Raw genomic sequence first — 22,520 nt, 5'->3', positions numbered from 1 at the left:
ACCTCCGAGGCTTTCCGACTCTTCAACAGGTTCTTAGCGACAGACACCTGTGCTATTAATTTAGATGGAATATATAGGCCCAAAGAGCCAAAGGTGTCAATGTGACCCTGAAAATGTCCAACATTAAAGAGTGTTAGACAAGGTTTGGTATACAGAAACTTCAACCTGCTTAATATGCTAACCTGATACAGGCTCACCAATTATCTGAACAGAAGATAATCAGGTTCTTGTCCTGAAATCAGGCTACAGAATTCAACACAGAGAGTTCAATATTTTGTAAGGACCCTCAGGGTGAGTGGCAAGAACACTCATGCTGAGAACAAAGCAGAGATTTTTATTAAAGGAAAAAGTCATTAAAGCTCCAGACCTCAGAATTAAAAAGAAATAATAACATTCTAATAGTACCCATGGTAACATTCCTCACAAATGCGAATTAAACTAGCATATTAACACCCTTCTTGTAGACCTGGTGATAAGAGACACAGGACCAGCCTCGCCTCTGGCATGCTAGATGAGTCTAATGGTCCAAGTTCCTCAATGCCGAGATGGTGGAGAGCAGAGTCAGTGTTGAGTAACTAAGTTTTACTGCAAAAAATAAGCTGGTAGCTAAACAAAGGGGAACTAAAGATCTAAAAGAATAATTTCCATATGGTGGTTTGCCCTCTTATAGAGTCTTGGCACTATCCTGAATATTCATGTCAGTGCCCAATCTTCCATGCCCAAATCACATTTCCTCACCCCCATAATCTTAGGGTACACTTATTCTACCTTACTCATACATATTAATGCCCATTATCTGATATCCTGTTACCTTTGGCCTGAACCGTTACTTCCATGTTCTTGTGGTGCACCTTGTTGTTATTAGTATGTTCCAGAATTGGTAAACACATTCAGTTTCCCAAAGTCTAAAAGGATAACCGGTAGGCCATTTATCTATGCCACAGGTTACAAACACTCATGCAAATTTGCTCTAGTTAATAATACAGGACCCAGGTTCCTGCATTACAGCCAAATATAATGATGTAATGTTTACAAAAATTATCCAGTACAAAAATATAAGCCATAATAATATAATCAAACCAGCCAATAAAGACAGGATATATAATATAGCAACCTAGCAGGTTAGCCCTATGGACTACAAATACCATGGAAAACACATCATCATTGAACATAATTTTAGTCTTTAATTAAAGATATAGAAAAGAAGGAAGAACAGTTAAATCATTTGAAAAGTATTAAGTAAGGCTTTCATTTTAATAACATCCCTTGTTTCCTTTTCAAAGGAACTCCTTCCCTTGTTTGACAGTCTCGTAGATCAGTGGTTTCAATCTGGGGTCCACAAACTATGTCTAAGGGGTCTGTGAAAGGCTGTTGTTCCATAAAACAGTGGTTTTCAACCTGTGGTCTGTGGATCCCTGATGGGTCTGCATACTATGTCGAAGATTTCCAAACTAGTCTGCACCCTCATTTGAAATTTTTTAGGGGTCTGCAAAAGAAAAAAGGTTAAAAACCACAGTCTTAGATGGTATCAAAGATGGTAAAAAATGTCCTTTGGGGAGGGAGAGAAGTTAGTTGCATTCGGCTGGAGTTGTTGTTGAAGGTGGGGAAGAAACACACAAAGGTCAAAGTCTCACCTCTTAGGTGGCATATGGGATTTAGCTGAAACTGGTGATGTCAACTGGTTCATTCTCTCTGGCTCAGTCTGCTCAAGACATCTTTCAGGATTAGAGAGAGAAAGTTCAGGGCCGTGGAGATGGTTGAGGTGGCAACTGTGAAGAGAAGCTTGTTCCTTCTCTTGTCTTTCAGTCAGCCAGCAGCCCAGTAGCCTTTCCCACTCAAAGTCTCTTTTTGAGGATCATTAGGCGGAATCGCCCATCCCCTCATATTTTGTCCACAAATTAGGCCTAATTTCCAACACACCAATTTTGGTTCATTGACTTCCAGTCTCACACTGTTCTTGTTTATCAGGCATGATCTTAACGCAATTCTTGGAGTATACTACTAGGCCTTTTTGTTTAGACTAATTCCATCTTTTTCACCTTTTCCCGTCAACATTATTGGCTATTGCGTCACTTCTATGAACTGTTATTCACTTTTCACAGTTGAGGTCACAATTAGGGTATCTTTGTAGGCCCAATTATCACAACAACCCTCATCCGATAGGGCATCCAGACCTCTGCAATGTCCCCAGCTGGCCTTTAAGAAAAAAGGCATCTGGCTCAATCCCATATTAACCTCCAGCAATATACTTGGAGAGAAAGATAGAGTCCCTTTATTTGTCAGGGAGGAGCAATGCAGAAGCAGGGCTTGGAGCAACCTGAACACAGAAACAGAGCATAACCACAGGCACATGCATTGAGCAGCCAGTGAATTGCTGCCGTTGGGCTGAAGAGCAAGCCTGCTAGCTTGCTCAGCCAACCAGGTGGGGCAATCCATCACGTGGTCTAGTGGATGCATCCCAGCTGTGCTCATTAGGCTGGCAGGTGACTGAGCAAGTGCAACTGCAGGGCCTTATACCTGACTGCATGTGTACCGTAGGACATTACCAAAGACAGTAATGCTGTCGGAGTGATAGCATCAATGCGATAGAGCAGATTATCATGCCCTTATTTATGCTGAATAGTACCTTAGCACATGAGCTGTCCCACTGAAGTCAATGGGAACTCAGTGTAAGGGGCATTACAATCTGGCCCTACAGGAACAGATGGATGCTGTACCACATCACAGCTTGTCTTCTGCCCATCTTAATTGGAAGAGATAAAGAACACAGTTCAGCTCCAATTATCCTGAACTCCCTTTTATCCAAGACAAGGTCATGTTCCCCATCATCTATTAATTACCATCTATTTCTAAACAGTAGCGTTTTCCCAAGTAGTTCTTCCTTTAATTGAGATAGGCCATTTGGAAGCTAATCCAGCTGAGTGCTTTGTCAGGCATGGAGCATTGTCATATTACAATCTAGCTAATGTCAGTTGTAGAAGTAGGACATGGTAATGCTAAGACACAGCACAACTTTTGCTTCCACTGTGTGTTCACTGAGCAACATGGACTGGGATTGGAGAGAAGGACAGTGTGAAAGACAGAGTGAGAGACAGACAAGAAAGGAGGAAAGACTAGATATTGGCACATTTTTTGGCAAAAATGCCAAGTGAGCAATACCAAAATGTTTTACAAATTCATGGCAGTTTTGTCCAATTACTTTGGCTGAAAAAAACCCTAAAAAGAAAGTTCACAAAAAACTGAAATGCTATATTGAAATTTTCAAAACGAAACGTTTCAATGTTTTGGTTCAAAACTTTTCATTTAGAAATTTACCTTCATTTTATTAAAAACCAAACACTTAAAAACATAAAAAAAGCTTGAAATCAAAACATTTTGTTCAATCCAATTTTTTTTTAAACTTTTTTGAGTTGCCAAAAATTTTTTGTAAAAAATTCATTTTTTGCTCATTCTGAAACAATTATTTTAATCTATCGGTATTTTGGAATTGCCAATGAACCAGAAAATCCAGTATTTTCACAGATCTAGGATAGACAATAGATGTAGCTTCTGATCCCCTCCCCTGCCATTAGTTTTCATATGCTGAATCATATTCACAGCAAAGATAACATGTACTATTGCAGTTTACAGCATGGATGTGGGAAATGATTTGGGTGCAATAAGAATGAACTCAAACTTTTACCCCCAAACTCAAACCAAAACTGCTGTACAATTCAACCAAGTGTTTGATTCATTGTTTAAGTGCTCATGTGCTTCTGAACTTATGCCCAATGGTTCCACTGAAATCAGTGAAAAATCTGGACCAGGATTTGGCTTTAGGTTTGTTTGTCATCATATGTAGCAGAGTGAGAGATGATATTCTTGTGGTTTTTCCAAGTCTGATGAGAACCAAGCGGTACCGGATTAAAAGTCTGCTTTTTGCAAAGCTTCCAGATCAACAAGATTCAAATAAACATTCACACTGAAACTCCTAAACTTCTCCACAGTAATTACGGGGTGGGCTAACAACATTTTCTAAATAGCACCCCTCAAAAGTGATTGCAAAAATCTCTAAAATCCGTGGGGAAACTCCACCACCATTTGACTCCATTGCTCCCCACTCCCATTATTTTTGGGACCTTTTTGTAATGATCCGTGGTTTCAATATGCACACTACGCCGTCTTTTGGTCTAAAGGTTCCTGTATCCATAATTGTAAAGCTCTGCCCTGGCACCAGCTGAAATTCAAACCTCTGAAGCAGCTTTGCCATCACCACTTTAGCCTCCATCTGTTAAGGAGAAAAGAAAACTCGAAATCAGCAGATGCAAATATTGCTTTGGCTGAAGAGATTTAAATTGAAGACACTGGGCAATTCTGTAAAATACAGAGATTTAAAACGATACAAGCTACGGTATTATTGTAACTCCATTAGGGAAAGAGCTTCCCCTGTGAGGGGTGTTCCTCAGTCACCTGCAGTGTTCCCGAATTGGAGATACATTACAGACACAAAGATATGTCTGTTGGTTTAAGTTCTAGGTCTTACTTGGAGACGAGGGTACGGATCAATCCACTTTAATAAGAGGATTGCCAGCGCAGGTATAACTGCATTTAGATGAGCCCCATTAGCAGCATGGGAAACTGGAAAAACAGAAGATTCCACACAAGAGCTACAGAGCAGGGAACAAAACAGCAAGGCCAGCTTCCCTGCACTGTCCACAAATGTGCATCACGACAGCCTTGGGGAGCCCAGCTCTAAGGGGAAGAAGCCAGGTCAGTAGCTTTGCCTCTATGCCTTTGGGCCTGTCTGGTTGCCTATTGCTTCAGCAACATGGCACAGCATGTACCAATGAAGCAACAGTTAAAATTTGTTAGCTTAACAAAGAGAAGTTTAATGGGTGATCTGACTGCACGGGGAACAAATATTTAATAATGAGCTCTTCAAACTATTAGAGAAAGGTCTGACACGATCCCATGGCTGGAAGTTGAAGCTAGACAAATTCAGATTGGAAATAAGGCATAAATTTGTAATGGTGAACGTGATTAACCATTAGAACAATTTACCAAGGGTTGTGGGGGATTCTCCATCACTGACCAGGAATTATTCTGGGGAAGTTCTATGGTCTGTGCTATACAGGAGGTAAGACTAGATGATCACAATGGTCCTTCCAGCCTTGGAATCTATGAAAAAGGTGGGATACACCAAAACTTCAGAAGCCTGCGTACCTGTGAAAATATCTGTCCAATACAGGAACGGGGTCCCAAAGAAAATGGAAAATAGGTAAAATATGGCCTATGAGGAAAAAAAAATTTTTTTACAACATTTATTCTGATGGCTGCACTGGGATGAGAGATGCTGGTTTATAAGTCAAATATTTCATCACAACTGTAATTTTAATTGCTTAGCAATAACTTCTTTACACCTCTGACTCATTAAGGCACCATCTTCCTAACCTAACAGCAGAATAGCATCATACGTCTTTGTGCCCATTTCCTGTTATATGGGGGAAATGACACTGTAAACTCTTGGGGGCAGGGACGGTCATTCATTATATATTTGGACAGTGCCCAATGCAATGGGCCCCAATCTGATTTGGCCTTTGGGTGCTACTCCAGTCTAAATGTTAATAATAAATAATAATAATACCCTCCTTTGTAAAGTGCTTTGAGAACTGCAGATAAAAACCTGCTGTATAAAACACAAAATTATTATTATTAATAATAATAATGCTTGGATTTGCATCTGAGCATAAAGCTACAATAATAAACATATTTTCCCTGTTAAAGCTCTTACCATAATGGTTACTCAGTACGTTTTGGTAACATGGTAGTAAAATATACTCACTTTGGTGCATCTTTGCTAAATCGGTCAGGATTAAAGGTCAGTGGGTCCTTGAAAAACTTTTCCAGCCTTCCCATGACATATGTGCTGAACTGCCAATAAAATGTGTGTTTGCATTATTTATGAGATGCACACTACTAGAGCCTCTCTGATGGCTCACAAGGACAAAAATAATTCTGTTTGTCTCTAACTAAACACTTTGCATCACCCTCCCCATCACTGGATCTGACGTACTGCCACAAACTGGGTCCAAAAGCCCGATTCACACCTTACTCTTTTGGTCTTCAGTGCCCAATTCTCTGCTGCCGTAATTCCCCTGAAGTCAATGAACTATGCCAACAGGGAATTCTGGCTCTGCAGTGTCTAACTCCATTGTGTGTGGACCTATAACCTGATACGTTTTGGATGCAGCCATCAAACTCACAAAGAGAGTAGTGTTTGCTGGAATTCTGATGCCTTCAATGATATTTTCCTTTCCTGTCCAACGTATGGTCCCTGAAACAGGAGGGTATAATCGGAGGGATTCTTTGAGAACCTGTGTCAGCACAGAGGAACAAAGAGTTAATTATTACAACATGGGGAGAAGAGAGATTATGTCAATTCTTCCCCCATAGCCTTTCCAATCAGGTCATTGATCTGGAGGGTGAACAATATAAGTAAGGCTGTAGCTAGAGAAGCTGATGGCTAGCAAGGCAGGACAGCTAAATACATATACTTCTGCCCTTCTTACTGCCTTGTGTATAAGGAGAACACTGTGAAAAAAAAAACCACAGCAGCTAGACAAAGAGCCCAGGTCAACTGCCTTGGGCTTGTGGGGTTTGCACCACAGTGCTAAAAATAGCAGTATAAAGTCTATTACTACTCAGGTTGGAGCTCAGGCTCTGAAACCAGGTCAGTCACCCCAAGTCAGACTCTCTGGGGTGGAGTTCCAGACTACAAACCCATGTTGTCAAAATAATGGCAGAGATTCACTTGAAACATATAGTGAATGAGAAACCTAGTTCTATGCTCTGATAATAATTAAACTAAGCAGGCAAGGATTTCTGTGCCATTTCAGAGTGAAAACCCAAGAACATCTTTTCTCCCAAGGTTATGCTACCCTGAAAGCTCAGAATAGCTAGGACAAACACTGTCAGAACTGATCATTCCTTTTGATTGTATAAAACAAAACCAGTTCAGAGTCCCCTAATGGCTGTGCTATGACATGGCAAAAGTGCTGCAAAACAACGCCAACTGCCCTTTGGCCTCATTCTCCTACTGTACCTGTGACAAGTACTCCAGCTTCCCAAGATCTTCATAGTCAATGTCCCTCTTGGCTCCAATAACCTCATCCACTTCAGCATGAAGTCTAGAGGTATAATGAAGGAGAAGCTGTAGTTACCGACATCCATTTCCTGCTAGGCCAGGTGAACGCTCTTTTTTTTTTTTTTTTTAAACTGTCCTAATATTGAGCCTGACCTTGCCTTCCTCCCTCAGACAAAATGCCTATTGATTCCAAAGGCTGACTGCCTGAGCAAATATTCCAGGATCAGTACCACGGCAGTATTCATAAAGCATAATACAATCAAATGTGATAAATCCCATCTGCAGACCAGACCGGCTTTGTATAAAGGCTTCTAAATAAATTACTTAAATAGAATTGAAAAATCTCAGTTCCATGTTTTTTATTTTACAAGTGTGAAATTGCATTAAATATTATTTATTTTGGAACACAGGTTAGGATTTATTATGAATAAATACTGGTTATTTAATAGTCCTTATAATTATTATGGGGCACAAGAGTCAGAGAGCTGTCCTGGCAAACTAAGCGTGGAGTGTACATACCTTTCTAGTATTTCAGGTTGCCGTCCCAGTTCCATTATTGTAAATGATAACTGATTAGCAGTTGTCTCATGACCTAAAAATATTGAGAATCTATTTAAAAAGCAACACTGAAAAAATTACTATTCTATACAAAATTAATGGTACCAATACAACTGTGACCACAAAACCAGAGGCCAGATTGAGGCCTCTTAAAAAAAACAAAAGCCCCAAATGCTTAATTTTAATACTGTGCTAGGCAATAAATGAATGAAATCATATAAATGTTGAAATATGCATGTAAGAGGCCTTCAACAATAAAAACCGCAAACAGATTAAGCTGCAGATCAAGCCTATTATTTCTTGTCCTACTTTCAGTGGATACGGAGAAGAACAGATCTCCATCTTCTTTAAAACAGTCCTTAACATTTCTGAAGAGTATCAGGTCCCCCCTCAATCTTTTCTCTCAAGAATACACATACCAAGTTTTAAATCTTCCCCATAGTTCAGGTTTACCAAACCTTTTACCATATTTGTTGCTCTTTTCTGGACTCTTCAATTTGTCCATATCTTTCCAGAAGTATGGTGCCCAGAACTGGACACACTACGCCACATCCGTGATGAGTACAGCAGAACAATTACCTTCCGTGTCTTACATAAGGCACTCCTATTATTACATCCCAGAATGATATTAGCCTTATAACACTGTTGTCTCACATTTAATCTGTGATCGACTAGAAGCCCCAGAGCCCTTTTCAGCAGTACTACTTCCTAGCCAGTTACTCCCTGTTGTGTGTTTGTGCATTTGATTTTGCCTTCCTATGTGTAGTAATTTTGCACTTGTCTTTATTGATTTGCATCTGGTTGATTCCAGACCAATTTGTCAAGGTCTTTTTGAATTCTAATCCTGTCCTCCAAAGTGCTAGCAATACCCCCCAGCTTGGCATCATTCTTAATTTTATAAGCACACTCTCCACTCCATTATCCAAGTCATTAATGAAAATATTGACTAGTTTTGGATGAAGAACAGACCCCTGAAGGACCCCATTAGATGTGTCCTCCCAGTTTGATAGAAAACCATGGATAACTATTCTTCGAGTACATTTTTTTCAACACAGTGTGCCCCCACTTTATAGGGATTGCATTTAGACCACATTTCCCTTAATGTCTTTTAGCTGCTTTCAATGAGATCTAGGGGAGGAGACAGCATCATGAGACTAACCAGCTCTTTGCAGACCACCATCAAGTGCTGCTCTGTGGACCACCGTTTGGGAGCCACTGGTCCAGATAGTCTTTGCTTATGTTTATCTGATGAGTGGGAGGGTTAAACGTCATTTTCTTATTTCTCACTCCAGATCTCACTCAAACTGGTTTTACACCACTATAACTTGCAATGGAGTTACTCCTGACCTACACCTGTGTCAGAGAGAGAATCAAGCCCTTAGTAACTCTCATGGTAGACACCCTGGGAACGTGTACTCTTTTCAATAGCTTCCCACATTATGTGTCAGAGTAATAAAGTAACTATCATACAAACCAGCAATGAAGAAAGTGACAAAGTTATCCAGAATAGTTTCATCATCTCTAGTCTCCTCCTGAGCTGCTGGGATAGGAAACAAAGTAGTTATAAAAGTTCACTTTGCCCCTTTAACAACATTTTGGGGACAATGGGGGTGGGAGGGAGGGGGGCTAGAAGGGATGGGGAGGCTCAGTGGTGACCTGGAACCCAAGTTCTGATTCCAAATGTAAAAAGAGGTATATGTTAAACTCAGAAAGGGGCAAAATCTCCAGGACAAGGTCCCACTTGTAAACAAACCCTTGTTTGGATCTTCAGCTTGAAAGAAACATTCCTGAACATGTTAGAAAGGTCTGTAATTCAAAGTTCAGATCCAGAAGTGAATCCCCAAATTTTGGGTGTGTTTGGATCCACTGTTTAACCCTGCAAAACAACTCACAGAATAATGAAATCAGAGAAAGTTGAGTTTCCTACCATCCCCTTTCAGGATCTGTGTAAGAATATCTTGTGGGACTTCCTCCCCATTCTGGATGGCCTCTTGCCTCTGCTCAATGCATTCCTTTCCTACACGGCGCAGCAGTCTCACACTTTCCCGGACCTCCTTTATCAATTTTTGTTTTCCTGGCATGTACTGAATATAAAATGCACTTGGTCATTTTACTAGCTTTGCAGAATAAACCAAAGAGGTGTAGAGACTAGGGCTGGTCAAAACTGTTTTAAATAAAAAACTGGGTTTGATTAAATGAAATTTTTTGCTAAAAAATATTTGTTCTCCATGGAAAAATTAGATTTTTGTGTTGAAAGACCAAATGCTTGAACACTGAAATATTTCAATTTGGATATGCTGCCGTAGCACCTCACAGCAGCTGTAATTCAGTTCAGCTGCCTCATGCACCATGGCCAAGGACTCCCAGGAAGTATCAAAATGCACCCTCTCCTGCATCATGGGAGATGTAGTCTAACCAGGGTGTCTGACCTATAGAGGCAAATGGGAGCACAAGCCATCTGAACTACAACTCCCATGAGACACTGTGGCAGCATTTTCAAATCAAAATATTTCGGTTTTCAGTTGAAAAGTTTTGGTATATGAATTTTTGCTTAAAAAAAAAAAAAAACACGTTCACAGGAAGAAAACCCTTTTTCTAACCAGCTCTAGTAAAGACCATGATCCTTTTTTCAGATACATTTATGTTTCTATTCAGAGAGAGAGAGAGAGAGAAGATAAGAAAATATTTTGTTCAGTGCATGAGTTTCTTAAATTGCTACTGAAATTTTATTTCAAAGAGAGAAGAAAAGAAAGACACAGGAACCATTTCAATCTGTTGATCCTTTTTCTATTGCGAAAGGGCCAAAACACACAACCCCAGCCCACTGTGCTCACCAGTCAATATGCATGCAGTGACTACAGCTTCACTCTGAAGAGAGCATTAACTTAAGTGAGATGTGTACGGACCTGCACAAATGGGACACGTATCTCGTTCATTCCTTTCATGACCATGGACACGGCATGTGGGAAAGGTGTCTGATCATCCTGCAGTGTGTTTAATTCTATGCCAAAGGCCACCTGAGGATATTGAGAGAAAGAGGCAGCTATTTGCTGATTAAACCCTTCTGCTTATTGCATCTATAATTAAAAAACACATGAATAGACCCATGCCCTGTTCCTATATCATGCTAGTACCTAAGGGTTACATTCTACCTTTAGACACAGCCCTGAGCAAAGGGTGGTATCTAAAGCCCAGAAGCAGCCCCTGGGAGAGAGAGAGGCTCAGAGACACCGCTCTGTGTCACACTACTTACCCAACGGGGGTAGTCATTTACTGCTCCCTTCTACCAACCTCTTGCTGACTCCTGCAGAGAGGGTGCAGCCATGGCAAGTTTTTGTTGATGCATAATGGCCATGAAACACTATACACACACACATATGAATTAAACACTGACATGTTCCTTTGAGATTGGAGGAGAGGGAGAAGAAGACACAGACCTGGAGAGCTCTCAGGCTATGTCTACACTGCAGGCGTGATCTGCAGCTTAGGTACACCAAAGTTAGTACACCAAAAACGGCAACGTAGGCTTCAGCATGGGCTGTACAAGCCCATCTGGGACTCTGGGTATGCACTCATGCTGCTAGTCCACACTGAATTCCTGCTACTTTTAGCGTGCTAGCTAGATGAAAGCTAGCACTGGTATGGCTACATGAGGTGCAAATCGCACCTCCAATTGCACAGTACACACAGCCTGAGGGTAACAGCCCCTGAGCAAAATTTTCAAAACATGCCGAAGTCCTATTTCCAAAGCACATAAGTCACTTAGGGGCTTCTAAAGTGGGACGTAAAACACTTTTGAAAATGTTTCCCCTCTGTCCCTTACTGCAGATCAGATTCTACCACCCTTGGGCAGGTTGAGTGGTAACTTATTCCGCGAGTAGTTATCTTACTCCATACTGATGTCAGTGGGTCTAGTTATGGAGTACGCTACTACTCTACCTGTGTAGGGGTGGTACATTCTCACCCTGAATTAGACTGGCATTCAGGGGAAAGTTTTCTGTTTCATAGCTACAGCCCCTTGATTTTGGTCTAGGTATCTGCACTATAACTTTTCTGTCACTTACAGTGAAAAAAGGATGTCAGACAGTCTGTACCTTTGCAAGAACATCCAGAGTCACTCGGCTCATCATGCTCATGATGTCCACTTCAGTTTTTCCATCTGCTTTTTCCTCTAGCTTCTCCATCAGCTCCTCTACTTTTTCATTAAAGGTTTCCATCAAACCAATCAGGTAGCTGGATAATTAAAAAAAAATATTAGTGATGGGGCATCTTTGTTCAGAGAAAAATTATCTTCGCTTATTTTACAAAGGAAAATTTAGAGAATAAAAATTTTTCAAATGATATTTTAAATCCTAAACTAGTTACATACATTTTTCCAAATTAAAGAAAACACCTGGTATAATCACTTGCTTAAGCACAACAGAACAAGCTAAATTCTGCTTGCACTACTTCTGTGGAATTCAATCCTGCCAGAGATAAGAATAACCACGGAATGAATCACTTTCAGAGCAAAGGGCTTGATTCAAAGCCCACTGAGGTCAATGGAAAGACTCCCACTGACTCCAGTGGGCTTTGGATCAGACCTGAAATGAAACATAATGCCTAGATTTAGCTTACCTTTCCCTCTGAGCATAGGCACTGAATTTTGTTTTTCCTGGGGTGCTCCACCCTTGCTCCGCTCTGAGGCCCCGCCCCTACTCTGCCTCTTCCCACACTGCTCTGCCCCCTCTCGAGGCCCCTGCCCACCCATTGCTCTCCACCCTCCCCCATACACCTCCCGCCAGCTGCCAAACAGCTGTGGCTAGTGGGTGCTAAGCACCCACTATTTCTTTTCCATGGGTGCCTGAGCCCCAGAGCACCCACGGAGTCGGTGCCAATGCCTTTAAGTACAGACACATGAGGAAAACTAAACAAAAACCCTACACAATACTAAAGATGTTTCTCCTAAAGACTGGAAGCAAAGGAGTCAAGTGGTATTTGAAGTCACTCTTTAGATCCTTGAGAGGCACTCAGATAGGACATATGGTGTCATCACTAGATGTCTAGATAGATAGCTCTGCAAAACCTGCTGCTGCTACTAGTGTCATTGAGTGTATATGGATGTAAGTGGGAGAACCAAATTAGTCTCTATTTACTGTACGTACAATACGGCCAAGTTATGGTTGCCATAAAAACAATGCATTAAACTTTAGATAAAATGAGAACTATCCATTGAATGACTGCAGTTATTTCTAAATTGAAAGTAACTGGGGAAGGGGGAGAAATACCTGACACATTTTAATAACTCCCCTCTGGAGACAATAGGGAGCTAATCTCAGATATAGATTTGCCTTACGTTCGGCTGAAAGCTGGATCCATAATTCTCCGTTGCTTGTACCAGTGATCATGGTTAAGATCAGTCACTAAGCCATTCCCTAAAAATCTAACAAAAAGATGAGGATTAAGGAAAAGAAAAAGTTTCTGGCAAGGGATTTGATATGAAGTTTTCAATTCTTTCAAGCCACATGTATAGCAGCCTTTCCGCATCTGCCTGAGCTCTCATTAGCCTACTCGGTTTTATATTAGGGAAATATATTGTAATTTCGAATTATAAATATGTTCTTTTCTCAGGAAGCACCAAGTTGGTCCAAGCACATTATTCCACTCATGCCACTGAAGGAGGAAATGACTTTAAAAGACAGCTGGATTTGTAGAGTGCCTAGCACAACTGGACCTTGATCCATGACTGAAGGGTCCTAGATACTACCACGTGCAAAATCATAAATAATCATATCTGAAGGTCCACATTATATGTTTCAGGTTTCAGAGTAGCAGCCGTGTTAGTCTGTATTTGCAAAAAGAAAAGGAGTACTTGTGGCACCTTAGAGACTAACCAATTTATTTGAGCATAAGCTTTCGTGAGCTACAGCTCACTTCATCGGATGCATTCAGTGGAAAATACAGTGAGGAGATTTATATACACACAGAACATGAAAAAATGGGTGTTTATCATACATATATTTCCCCATGTTTATTCTCCCCTTCCCCCCACCCCCCCACTGTTCCTCAGATGTTCACTACAAAAGGTTTTCTTCCTCCCTCTCCCCCGCTCTCCTGCTGGTAATAGCTCATCTTAAGTGATCACTCTCCTTACAGTGTGTATGATAAACACCCATTTTTTCATGTTCTGTGTGTAGATACATCTCCTCACTGTATTTTCCACTGAATGCATCCAATGAAGTGAGCTGTAGCTCACGAAAGCTTATGCTCAAATAAATTGGTTAGTCTCTAAGGTGCCACAAGTACTCCTTTTCTTTTTTCATTATATGTTTCAGTAGATCATGCTAGCAGGGCAGGATAATTTCCCCCTCTCTGATGAAAACCAGCAGCTGAATACCCCCATGCACAATGGAATGATTCAATCATGTAAAGGGCAACCAGTGATTGATTTATTTTTTAAAATAGTCTTGTGCAAAGTTTCATCTGCTTTGGGTTTAACTCATAGGAGCCCAACTGTTCTGAGGCTAGGTGCATATCCCACAGGGGAGGGATGTGAAAGATAAAGGACTTCCATGTGTACTCTCCATTGTTCCACTAGGAAGACACTTGATTCTGTTTGAGTCTCATCAAGTTAATATAATGGGTGCCTTGTGCCCAGTTGTGACTGGAGTTTAGCCACAGATCCCAATTTAAAGTCAAATCCAGAATCGATCAAAGCAAATTGAATCCCTTCCTCCCGTTTTATTCATTTCTAAATTTGTTTTAAGCACACAATGCTTTTGATTGGAGTTGGCCTACCTCACGCCAAATAGAGCATAGAGTTTGCCATATGTTATTCCATCCTTCGGGTACTGTGGCATCATCAGGAACTCCTAAAATGAAATCCCACAGTCAGCAAATATAAAGTGCAATTCGTTTCCCAAGTAGACTGTAAAGAGCCATTCTAGCATTCAATACTTTCTTTGTTTTATCAAAAGTCCACAGGCAACAGGCTCCACGAATCACACAAACTTGCCCCGTGAACTATTAGGAAGGAACACATTTGTCTGCCAGAGTTATTTTAGAAGGTTTGGCTCCCTCATTTGCACACTTACAGAATTTAAGGCTTCTCTGCAGGCCTAGCCCTAGAACACCTTTCCTCCCAGGATCTGAAACTGCCTTACAAAAGTTGCTCAAATCTCACATCACTATTATTCCTATGATTCAGAAGGGGAAACTGAGGCATCTAGCAGTTAGTGGACTAGTTTTTGGAAGTGTTGAGCACCTGCAGCTCCCATTGACTGCAGTAAGTGCTGCGGGCATCCACTATCCTGTAAAGCGATGTCACAAGTGGCTTAAATCAAGGCAACAGTAAAGTCAAATGGTACAGCAAGAACTAGAACCTCTGGCTCCTAACCTCATACTCCAAACACTGCACATTTGAATGAAATGAAACACCCTTTCATTTTCTAGGAGGACAGATGGCTGGGTAGATGGATAGGATGATTCCAGTCAGATGATTTATACAGTACCTTTACTCCTTCTGGACTTAGAACCATTAGCGAGACTCTGTGAAAAGCATTAAAACGCACAATGGGGCCATACTCCTCTGCCCTACACCAGAAAGGAAGGAGAAGAATTATGGTGCAAAATAACACATCAATCATGTGTGAAATGAAAACACCCTCAAAGGAACACAACACAGTGTAATGTGCATTGCTACCGTCACACCTAGGCAAAGCACTTACAGCAAGACCTGACTCTGTCACTGACTTGCTGAGTGACCCTGGGCAAATCACTTACTCTCCTTGTGCCTCAGTTTCCCAATTTGCGATATAGGGTTAATGATGCCAGCATGTCCCCCTCTCCTGTGTAACACTGGGTGGCGGTGTGGTCCAATAAGATAAAAGTTATTGAGATATAACAACTTACCATTGTATGAAGAGATCAAGTGCCAGCTCATTTTTCTTTAGCATCCTCCAGATGATTGGCAGGTGTCCCAGTAAAAAGCTGGAGAAAACAAAACTAGATCTTAGTCTAATCCTAAGGCTGAAACACTCCTCTCTGTCCATAGGACTCAAGTGGACGGAATGAAATATGGGAGATAGATTTAAAGGCTGGAAGGGACTTGGCAGGATGTGTTGGTTCAGCTCCCAGAACGTGCAGGTCTTCATGAGGCTGGGGACGTTGCCATTAACTTTGCTGTGCGAACTGACACAAGTTAGACCTTACGTATCAATTTCTCCATTTGTAATAATGGCGATCACGTTTATTTGCCTTTGAAAAGTGCTTTAAATCTTCATTTGAGGACAAGAGTAGATCATGTTAATGAGTGTGTATTTTTAGACACATTGATCTCATGTGGCTTGTAAGCTTTTGTAGAACTTAGTCACATTGTTTTGGTTTCCATTGATGTGCTGTCTGCATTGCTTGTATTTTCTTTCCTTTAAAGAAAGCACACCCACAACCCATAGCCCCTCCTAAAAGACACATTCCCCGCCACCCCCTTCCCAGATGTTTACAAGGCAAGACTCCCTCAATTGTTCTGCAGAGTTCTCTGCATTCTGTAGGAAGGTCTGTGAACAGAGACTGAGCACAAAGACTCTGCTGTTCTGTAAAATGAGACAGTCTTTTGTCTGTGTAAGAATCTGAGATGTTTGGGATTACAGGTGGTAACTGTCTTGGCATCAGTGACAAAGGGACCCAGTGCCTTCAGTCTAATATTCCTGAATCCATGCTGTAGTTGTTATACAATTGTATGTACAGAAGAGAGCATGTGGGCCCAACTCTGAACTTCTTTACACCATGGTAACTCAGTCAGTGGTGTTACAGTGATGTAAGTATGATTAGAATTGGCCCCTCTCTGTCTACATGTTCTGGTTTGTTCAAATTATGAAATAAAGAGGAAAAATTAGAAGGGAAAGTACTGGCTAATATGGAAATTACAAAAACGAATAAAAGGCGTTGATCCATCAAATGCATCAGCTTTATTTAAAACCCATGTGTCAATTCCTTTAGAGGCGAGTTGAGAATTCCCACTGACTTTGTATACATCTGAAGTAGGATCTGGCTCAGCAGCTTCCTACTCCAATTTCTCAAAAAGCCAACAAGCTGTGCTTAAGGGGATCAGTTTTCCAAATGAGACACAGATAGCTGCACTGTTGTTCTCGTTAAAGTAAACAAGTTATGATAAAAAAAAAAAACCCACAGGTTCCCTTTCTTTATGCTAGATTCTTTTAGTTACTTAAAAATGTCAAGCATTTAACAAAATTACCCAACCATTTACAACAAACCCTTTTAACCCTTTGTGTGTGTGAGTTAGTGGAGTTCCCTTCTAGTAACTGGCCCAAAAAGGACAGGATCCCTCCTGCTAACGGTTAGCTAAAGAAATTCTCCTTTAGCTGAGGTATCAGAAACCTGTGTGTTTTGAGCATAAAGGAGCAAGGTTGTAGCCCTGACTCCCCTTGTGCATGTCTCATTTGTTGACTGTCGTTGTCCTCACCACAAATATTTTTCTTCAAATTTCCCACCAGTGCAAGCCCGCCAGTGCCAGAGCCACTGGTGGCAACAATGGTGGGAATGCTTGTATACACTGGCTACCAGTGGTTTAATTCACTATGACAGAGGAAAGATGGCCAAATGGTTAGTGCACTAGCCCAGTACTTATGACAGCTGGTTTCAATTCCCTGCTCTGTCAAAAACATTCTGTGTCACCTTAGACAAGTCACTTTGTTGCTCTGTCTCAGCTCCCCATTGGTAAAATTCGTATGAGAAGAACAATGTTAAAAGCGTGTGAAGGGCTCACCACAGTGATAAGAGCCCTGCAAAGCTTACCATAGACAGTATTGTCCAGCTGTGTTTAAAGCAGTTCTAGCTGTTGGAATACTGGTGGCAAAGATGGCCTGTCTACACTCATGCTCCCACTGTTTGAGCAGCACCGGTGCTTGAGAAAGGTCTAGTACAGGCAAGGCCACTGTCTGAATCTTCCCCTATGTATGCTCTGGCCCAGTGGCTGGCTGATGGGGACGGAACATGCCAATGGTCCTACTCTAGATCACTTCGCCACCCCCACCCCCACGAACCCTGCCATGGAAAGGACAGCACCATATTTTCTTCCACTTATGCTTTTTTTTCCAATGGGACACTTGGTGGGACTCAACACATGAAGTTAAGCATGTGCAGAAGGGTTTGCAGGATCAGGGCCTAAGATAATACAAACCATATATTCTTCACTCAGGCCACTGGCATATTTTTTTAGAGGCTGTCGGTGTGCCATGCTAATTAACACAGAGAGCACTGTGTGGCCCTAAATGACTAAACCAGCATACCTGAGTCACACATCTGCCTCATTTCACACCCCTGTGTCATTTCAAGTCCATTGTTTTCCAGGGCTCTGCAGTGATTCTTGGAGTGCAGAGGATTCTTTGCAGAAGTCCCTGACTCCAATTGGAGCTGTGTGTGTGAGGGGGTTCAGCATCTCATAGGACTGGGCTCTTAAAAATGGTTTCCTTTATCACACGAACAAAGATTCAGATCAAAGGACTACAAGGGGACTAGAACACTCATTAAACTCCTGGATTCCTGACACCTATTGTGTACCACGCTGATACCTTTGCTCAGGTTGGGATGTATCGGCATGTGACAATTATCCAAAAAATGTCCGTTTGGAAAGACATCTATTTTTCCATGTTTCCCTTTAGAATCCTCATGTGAAATAAGCCTTTGACGGGATAACCAAAGTTGTGAGCCGTTCAAGTGAGAAAAATGGCACAAAACCCCAATGCAAGGATCGCTTTCACACCTATTCAGCGGAATGTTTTAATTTAAAAGTGCTCATAAATGAAGGCTCAGAGCACCTTAAACCATTTACCCACCATTTCTATTCTAAAGTATACAAGAGGGCATCAAGACCAAATAAAGCTGATACTAGGAGCCACACAAATGTCAACAGAATGCATAATACAGCCGTGCTGGAAATTAAAAAGGGATATGGAGATCACAAGCCTTATGCTGAAGGATCCTACCTGGGCTGATCGCTGAAAATCAAACCAAAAATCCTTAAGGAGAAACAGACAAATAAACAAGCCAAAACTTACCTTACATGGTGCCACAGGCCTGGAAAGCCATTTTGATCTAACTACCAACAGGACTAGAGCTGGCATATCCCTAATATTAATGTGTAGACTCTGAACAGAAAGACATGATAACTGCAGTTACACAACCAAACCTGATATCCTGGCCTGGCTGCTTATGCAACAGAATGCAATTACTGTGTCTGCTCACATACTGGTATGTCCCCAGTTTACTAGGGCACACAGGCCCAAAGCCAAGGTGAAATAAGCAGCCTCAATACCGCTACATGAGCTGTTTCTCCTTGCTGCAGCAAAGCCACTTTGGTGCTTCACGTCTCTTTACCGCTGTCCATATCTGTTGACCCGTGGTTTTTTGCCAAACCAGAATGCCTACGCTGTATCGAAGCGGGTGAAATTATTGTCAGCTGATGTGGTCCAAACATCCTGATATGACCACGGGGGGGGGGGGGGGGGGGTTGTGGCCAGCAGGGTCAGTTTAAAGACAGTGTACTGATAGAAACAGAGCTTCAAACGTAACTGGTGCGCTAGCCCCGAGATGGATCCCAACCCCCCCTCCGGGATTGCCAGAGCCCAAATCCTACAAATGCAACGCAAAGCCAAACCCTCCAGGTAAAAGATTCAAAGTGCCTCTAAACAGGCTTTTACCTCCTCCAGCATAAAAGGAGAAATCCTGACCTCATTCAAGTCAATGGCAAAGCTCCCACTGACTATGCCGGAGCCAGTTCTGCACCTGAAGCGGGTCAGGCCAGCACGCCTGCTCCGCAATACCAGCAAGGTCACAGGCAGCCCTCCTGGAGGGAGAGCAGCCCCCTCCCCTAGTTCCTCATTGGGCCATGCTGGCATTAGCTGGGCAGCAGATGGGCCCCGATGCACCCAGGCTGGCGAAAAGGGAGAACCTGCCACCCCAGGGGACCAGGCACTGGGGTGGCGCTATTGAGATGCCTGAAACAGCAAGATCCTTGCCCCCCCCCCCGAGCCCCTGTCCCTCCCCGGGGGCTGGCTGCGGGCCTCCCCCTCACCTCGCTCTCGGGGCGCCGGGGATGTGATCGTACTTCGCGTGGATGGCTCGCACGTAGCAGCAGTAAAGTCCGAAGGCCAGGAGGCAAAGCGAGAGCAAGAGGAGCAGCAGGGCCCCCAGCCCCTCCATAGCCGCGGCTAGATCGCTGGGCAGCCCCCGCCCGCCTCTCCGCTCGGCTCGGCCGGACGGGTTTCCGACTCCCTGCCGGGGCCCTGCCCTTCAGGCAGAAGGCGCCGCAAGGCTGGGCTTAAAGAGACAGGCAGCCCTGCCGCGCCTCCCCCGGCAGCGGCCAGGTCCGGCCGCGGCTCTTCGGCCTCCCCGGGCTGGGCCCTGCAAAGCCAAGGAGTCTGTAACAGCCTGTACCCAACTCGGCCCGAGTCCCCCCGGGGGAGCCTTGCTGCTCTTCTCGCCAGAGGGGAACCAGAAAGTTAATAATCACCCAAGGGAGCTGTCAGCACAGGGCCAATTCCACGGAAGGGACACAGGGAGGTGAAACTCGTGTGTTACAAAGAAACGCTGGACTTTTCTCCCCTTAGATTACATAACCTGGTTCAAAAATCACAAGTAACACCCTTCCGCCCCATCACCAGCTTGGCCTAAAACAGCTTTAATTTCTAAAATCAAGATTTTTTTAAAACAAATATATATATATATATACATATATATATATATATATATGGTTCTTTGTGTTTGCCTTCTGATTTGTGAACTCTGAGATCCCACGCGGGTCATGTTTACAAGCTCTTCATCGCAAGCATAAGAGGAGAAATGTATTTTTTCTTTTTAATTAACATCTGAGATTTTGCACAATTCACAAGACTGCAGGAGCTGGGGCGTTAAGGGAAAAAAACACCCAGTACTGTGCAACTCGTGATAAATCCTGAGAGTTGGCAACCGGGAAACATCACAGTCACCTGATATTTCGTTGTTATGATGTTGGCTGACTTTTTGGGCATTCATTTCCCACATCTTGGACAGCAAAGCTCAAAGGGGAAAAGTATAATGTGCCTTTAAAAATAAATGTAAACTCATCTAGGACCACAAATACTAAAATGTCTTAATCAGAATCATTTAAGATTATTGCATGACATCACTACAAGGCAGAGCTATGGTTTTCTGGTTTTCTTAACTATGCATTTCTTAAACACAGAAGTATTAAACTGCCACCTGGTGGAGCTTTCGAGAATTTGCTAGATAAAATAAAATGACAAGGTGAATGACCGCAATAGCTTTTATTGGACTTTTATTTCTGTTGGTGAAAGACAAGCTTTTGAGCTACACAGAGTTCTTCTTTAGGTCTGGGAAAGGTACTCAGCCTGTCATAGCTAAATACTAGTTGGAACAGATTTAACATAAGTAGTTAACACCTATTCTAAGAGACCATTCAAGGGGAAGTGGTCAATTAACACCCCTACAGACATAAGACAAAAAAGGGAGTGTTTGTAGGTTATAGATTGTTGTAATAAGGCATAAAACTAGTGTCTTTATTAAGGCCATGTCTATACTAGTGAATTTATAGTGGCACAACTGTACTGCTGCAGCTGCACCGCTGTAAGATCCCTCATGTAGCTGCTCTATGCTGATGGGAGAGAGCTCTCCTGGCAAGGTAATAAAAACACCTCAATGAGTGGTGGTAGCTATGGGGAGAAGCTCTCCTGAGGACATAGCGCTGGGCATGCTACCACATATGCCAGCAAAACTTATGTTGCTCAGGGGTGTGTTTTTCACACCCTAGTGACATTAGTTTTGCTGACGTAAGTGCTAGTGTAGACATGGCTTTAGACCATGATTTTTAGAGTGTAGCAAAGTTATGGATTTAATCTCGTATTTTGAAGGGTTGTGCAACTTTCCTTTAGGATAAGGACTAATAGATCAGATATGGAGTGCTTGTTTTGTGAAAAGTCATAGGGTTGTTTTTGTTTTTTGTTTTTTTCTTGTCTTTTATCATTTTCCTGTGTGAGTTCATTTGAGAGCATGATGATTGTCTGCTTTCACCCACATAGTTGTTATTGGGGCATTTAGTGCACTGGATGGGGTACACCACATGTTGCGATAGCCATGTGTAGGACCCATGTGAATCGCCATGCGTTGTGGGCGGTATCGATCATTGTAGCAGTGGAGATATGTCTGCAGGTTTTGCATCTGTTGGTCTGGTGCCAGTTTGAGTTGGTGGATCCTGGTTTGTGTGGAGCTTTCTTCTGATGATGAGCATGGCAATGTTGGGGGAGCTGTTTGAAGGCCAGAAGAGAGGTTTGGGAAAGATTTCTCTCAGGCTGTGGTCCCCATCAAGTATGGGTTGTAACAGTTTAACAATTCCCCACATGGGTTCCAGTGTGCAGTGAGAGGTGACAAGGAGGGTGTGCCTATGTAGGGGTATTTTTTCCTGTATTGAAACATGTTTTCTCAAGGTATTTGGATGGCCAGTACTATGATACGATCTACATGTCTGGTGGAGTGTCCTTGTTTGGTGAAGGGAGTTTTAAATGTGTTAAGATGTATATCCTGCACATTCTGCAATACCTGAGGGTCTGGCTGTAGATAACATGTTTTGATATGTTTGTGGATCTGTGAAGCTAAGAGTGGTGATACGGAAGGGTTCTTGTATATAGTTGTCTGTTATTCCAGTCCCAGGATAGCTAGTGACATATTTTGTAAGTGATGAAAGGAGGTAGCGGGCATAGTAAAGACAGCAGCTTGCACTTGAAAACAATTCACTATCTCTGCACCACATACTTGACCAGTTTGAGGGATGCAGAGGGGTCGGTCTTTG

At 42.4% G+C, this 22,520-nt stretch overlaps 1 protein-coding gene across 10 annotated transcripts; it reads right to left on the bottom strand.

The window, feature by feature from the left end:
- Positions 1–270: 270 nt before the first annotated feature.
- Positions 271–20,151, bottom strand: CYP46A1 (cytochrome P450 family 46 subfamily A member 1). 10 transcript variants are annotated; one of them, XR_012159558.1, is made up of 16 exons: positions 19,752–20,151; positions 15,572–15,649; positions 15,172–15,253; positions 14,459–14,532; positions 13,017–13,103; positions 11,776–11,914; positions 10,588–10,698; positions 9,609–9,765; positions 9,156–9,221; positions 7,643–7,715; positions 7,082–7,166; positions 6,243–6,353; positions 5,822–5,910; positions 5,203–5,269; positions 1,635–4,267; positions 271–1,486 (listed from the first exon to the last, which is right to left on the bottom strand). XR_012159558.1 is itself a non-coding variant. In XM_073349624.1 (16 exons), the coding sequence occupies exons 1-16, from the start codon at positions 19,877–19,879 to the stop codon at positions 1,465–1,467; spliced, it is 1,518 nt and encodes a 505-aa protein (XP_073205725.1). In that variant the 5' UTR covers positions 19,880–20,151; the 3' UTR covers positions 271–1,464. The 10 variants fall into 10 exon arrangements, 8 of the variants coding, with proteins under 8 accessions (XP_073205725.1, XP_073205726.1, XP_073205730.1 ...); XM_073349624.1 differs by having other exon boundaries at positions 4,119–4,267; XM_073349625.1 differs by having other exon boundaries at positions 4,119–4,267; positions 9,156–9,218.
- Between the last annotated feature and the right edge of the window lie 2,369 nt (positions 20,152–22,520).

Source organism: Lepidochelys kempii, chromosome 6, assembly GCF_965140265.1.
Source record: "Lepidochelys kempii isolate rLepKem1 chromosome 6, rLepKem1.hap2, whole genome shotgun sequence".
Taxonomy (NCBI): Eukaryota; Metazoa; Chordata; order Testudines; family Cheloniidae; genus Lepidochelys; species Lepidochelys kempii.
The sequence above is the reverse complement of the archived record's forward strand: the minus strand, read 5'-3'. Positions and strand labels throughout refer to the sequence as shown.

Excerpts from the sequence above, each read along its gene's own strand:
- CYP46A1 (XM_073349624.1), bottom strand. The coding sequence starts at position 19,879 with ATGGAGGGGCTGGGGGCCCTGCTGCTCCTCTTGCTCTCGCTTTGCCTC. Across the intron at positions 11,915-13,016 it reads GATCCAGCTTTCAGCCGAAC|CTACCTGATTGGTTTGATGG; the intron begins GTAAGGCAAATC and ends TTAATTATCCAG. Across the intron at positions 1,487-4,118 it reads CCACGGATCATTACAAAAAG|ACCCCTAAAAAATTTCAAAT; the intron begins GTCCCAAAAATA and ends TTTCTTTTGCAG.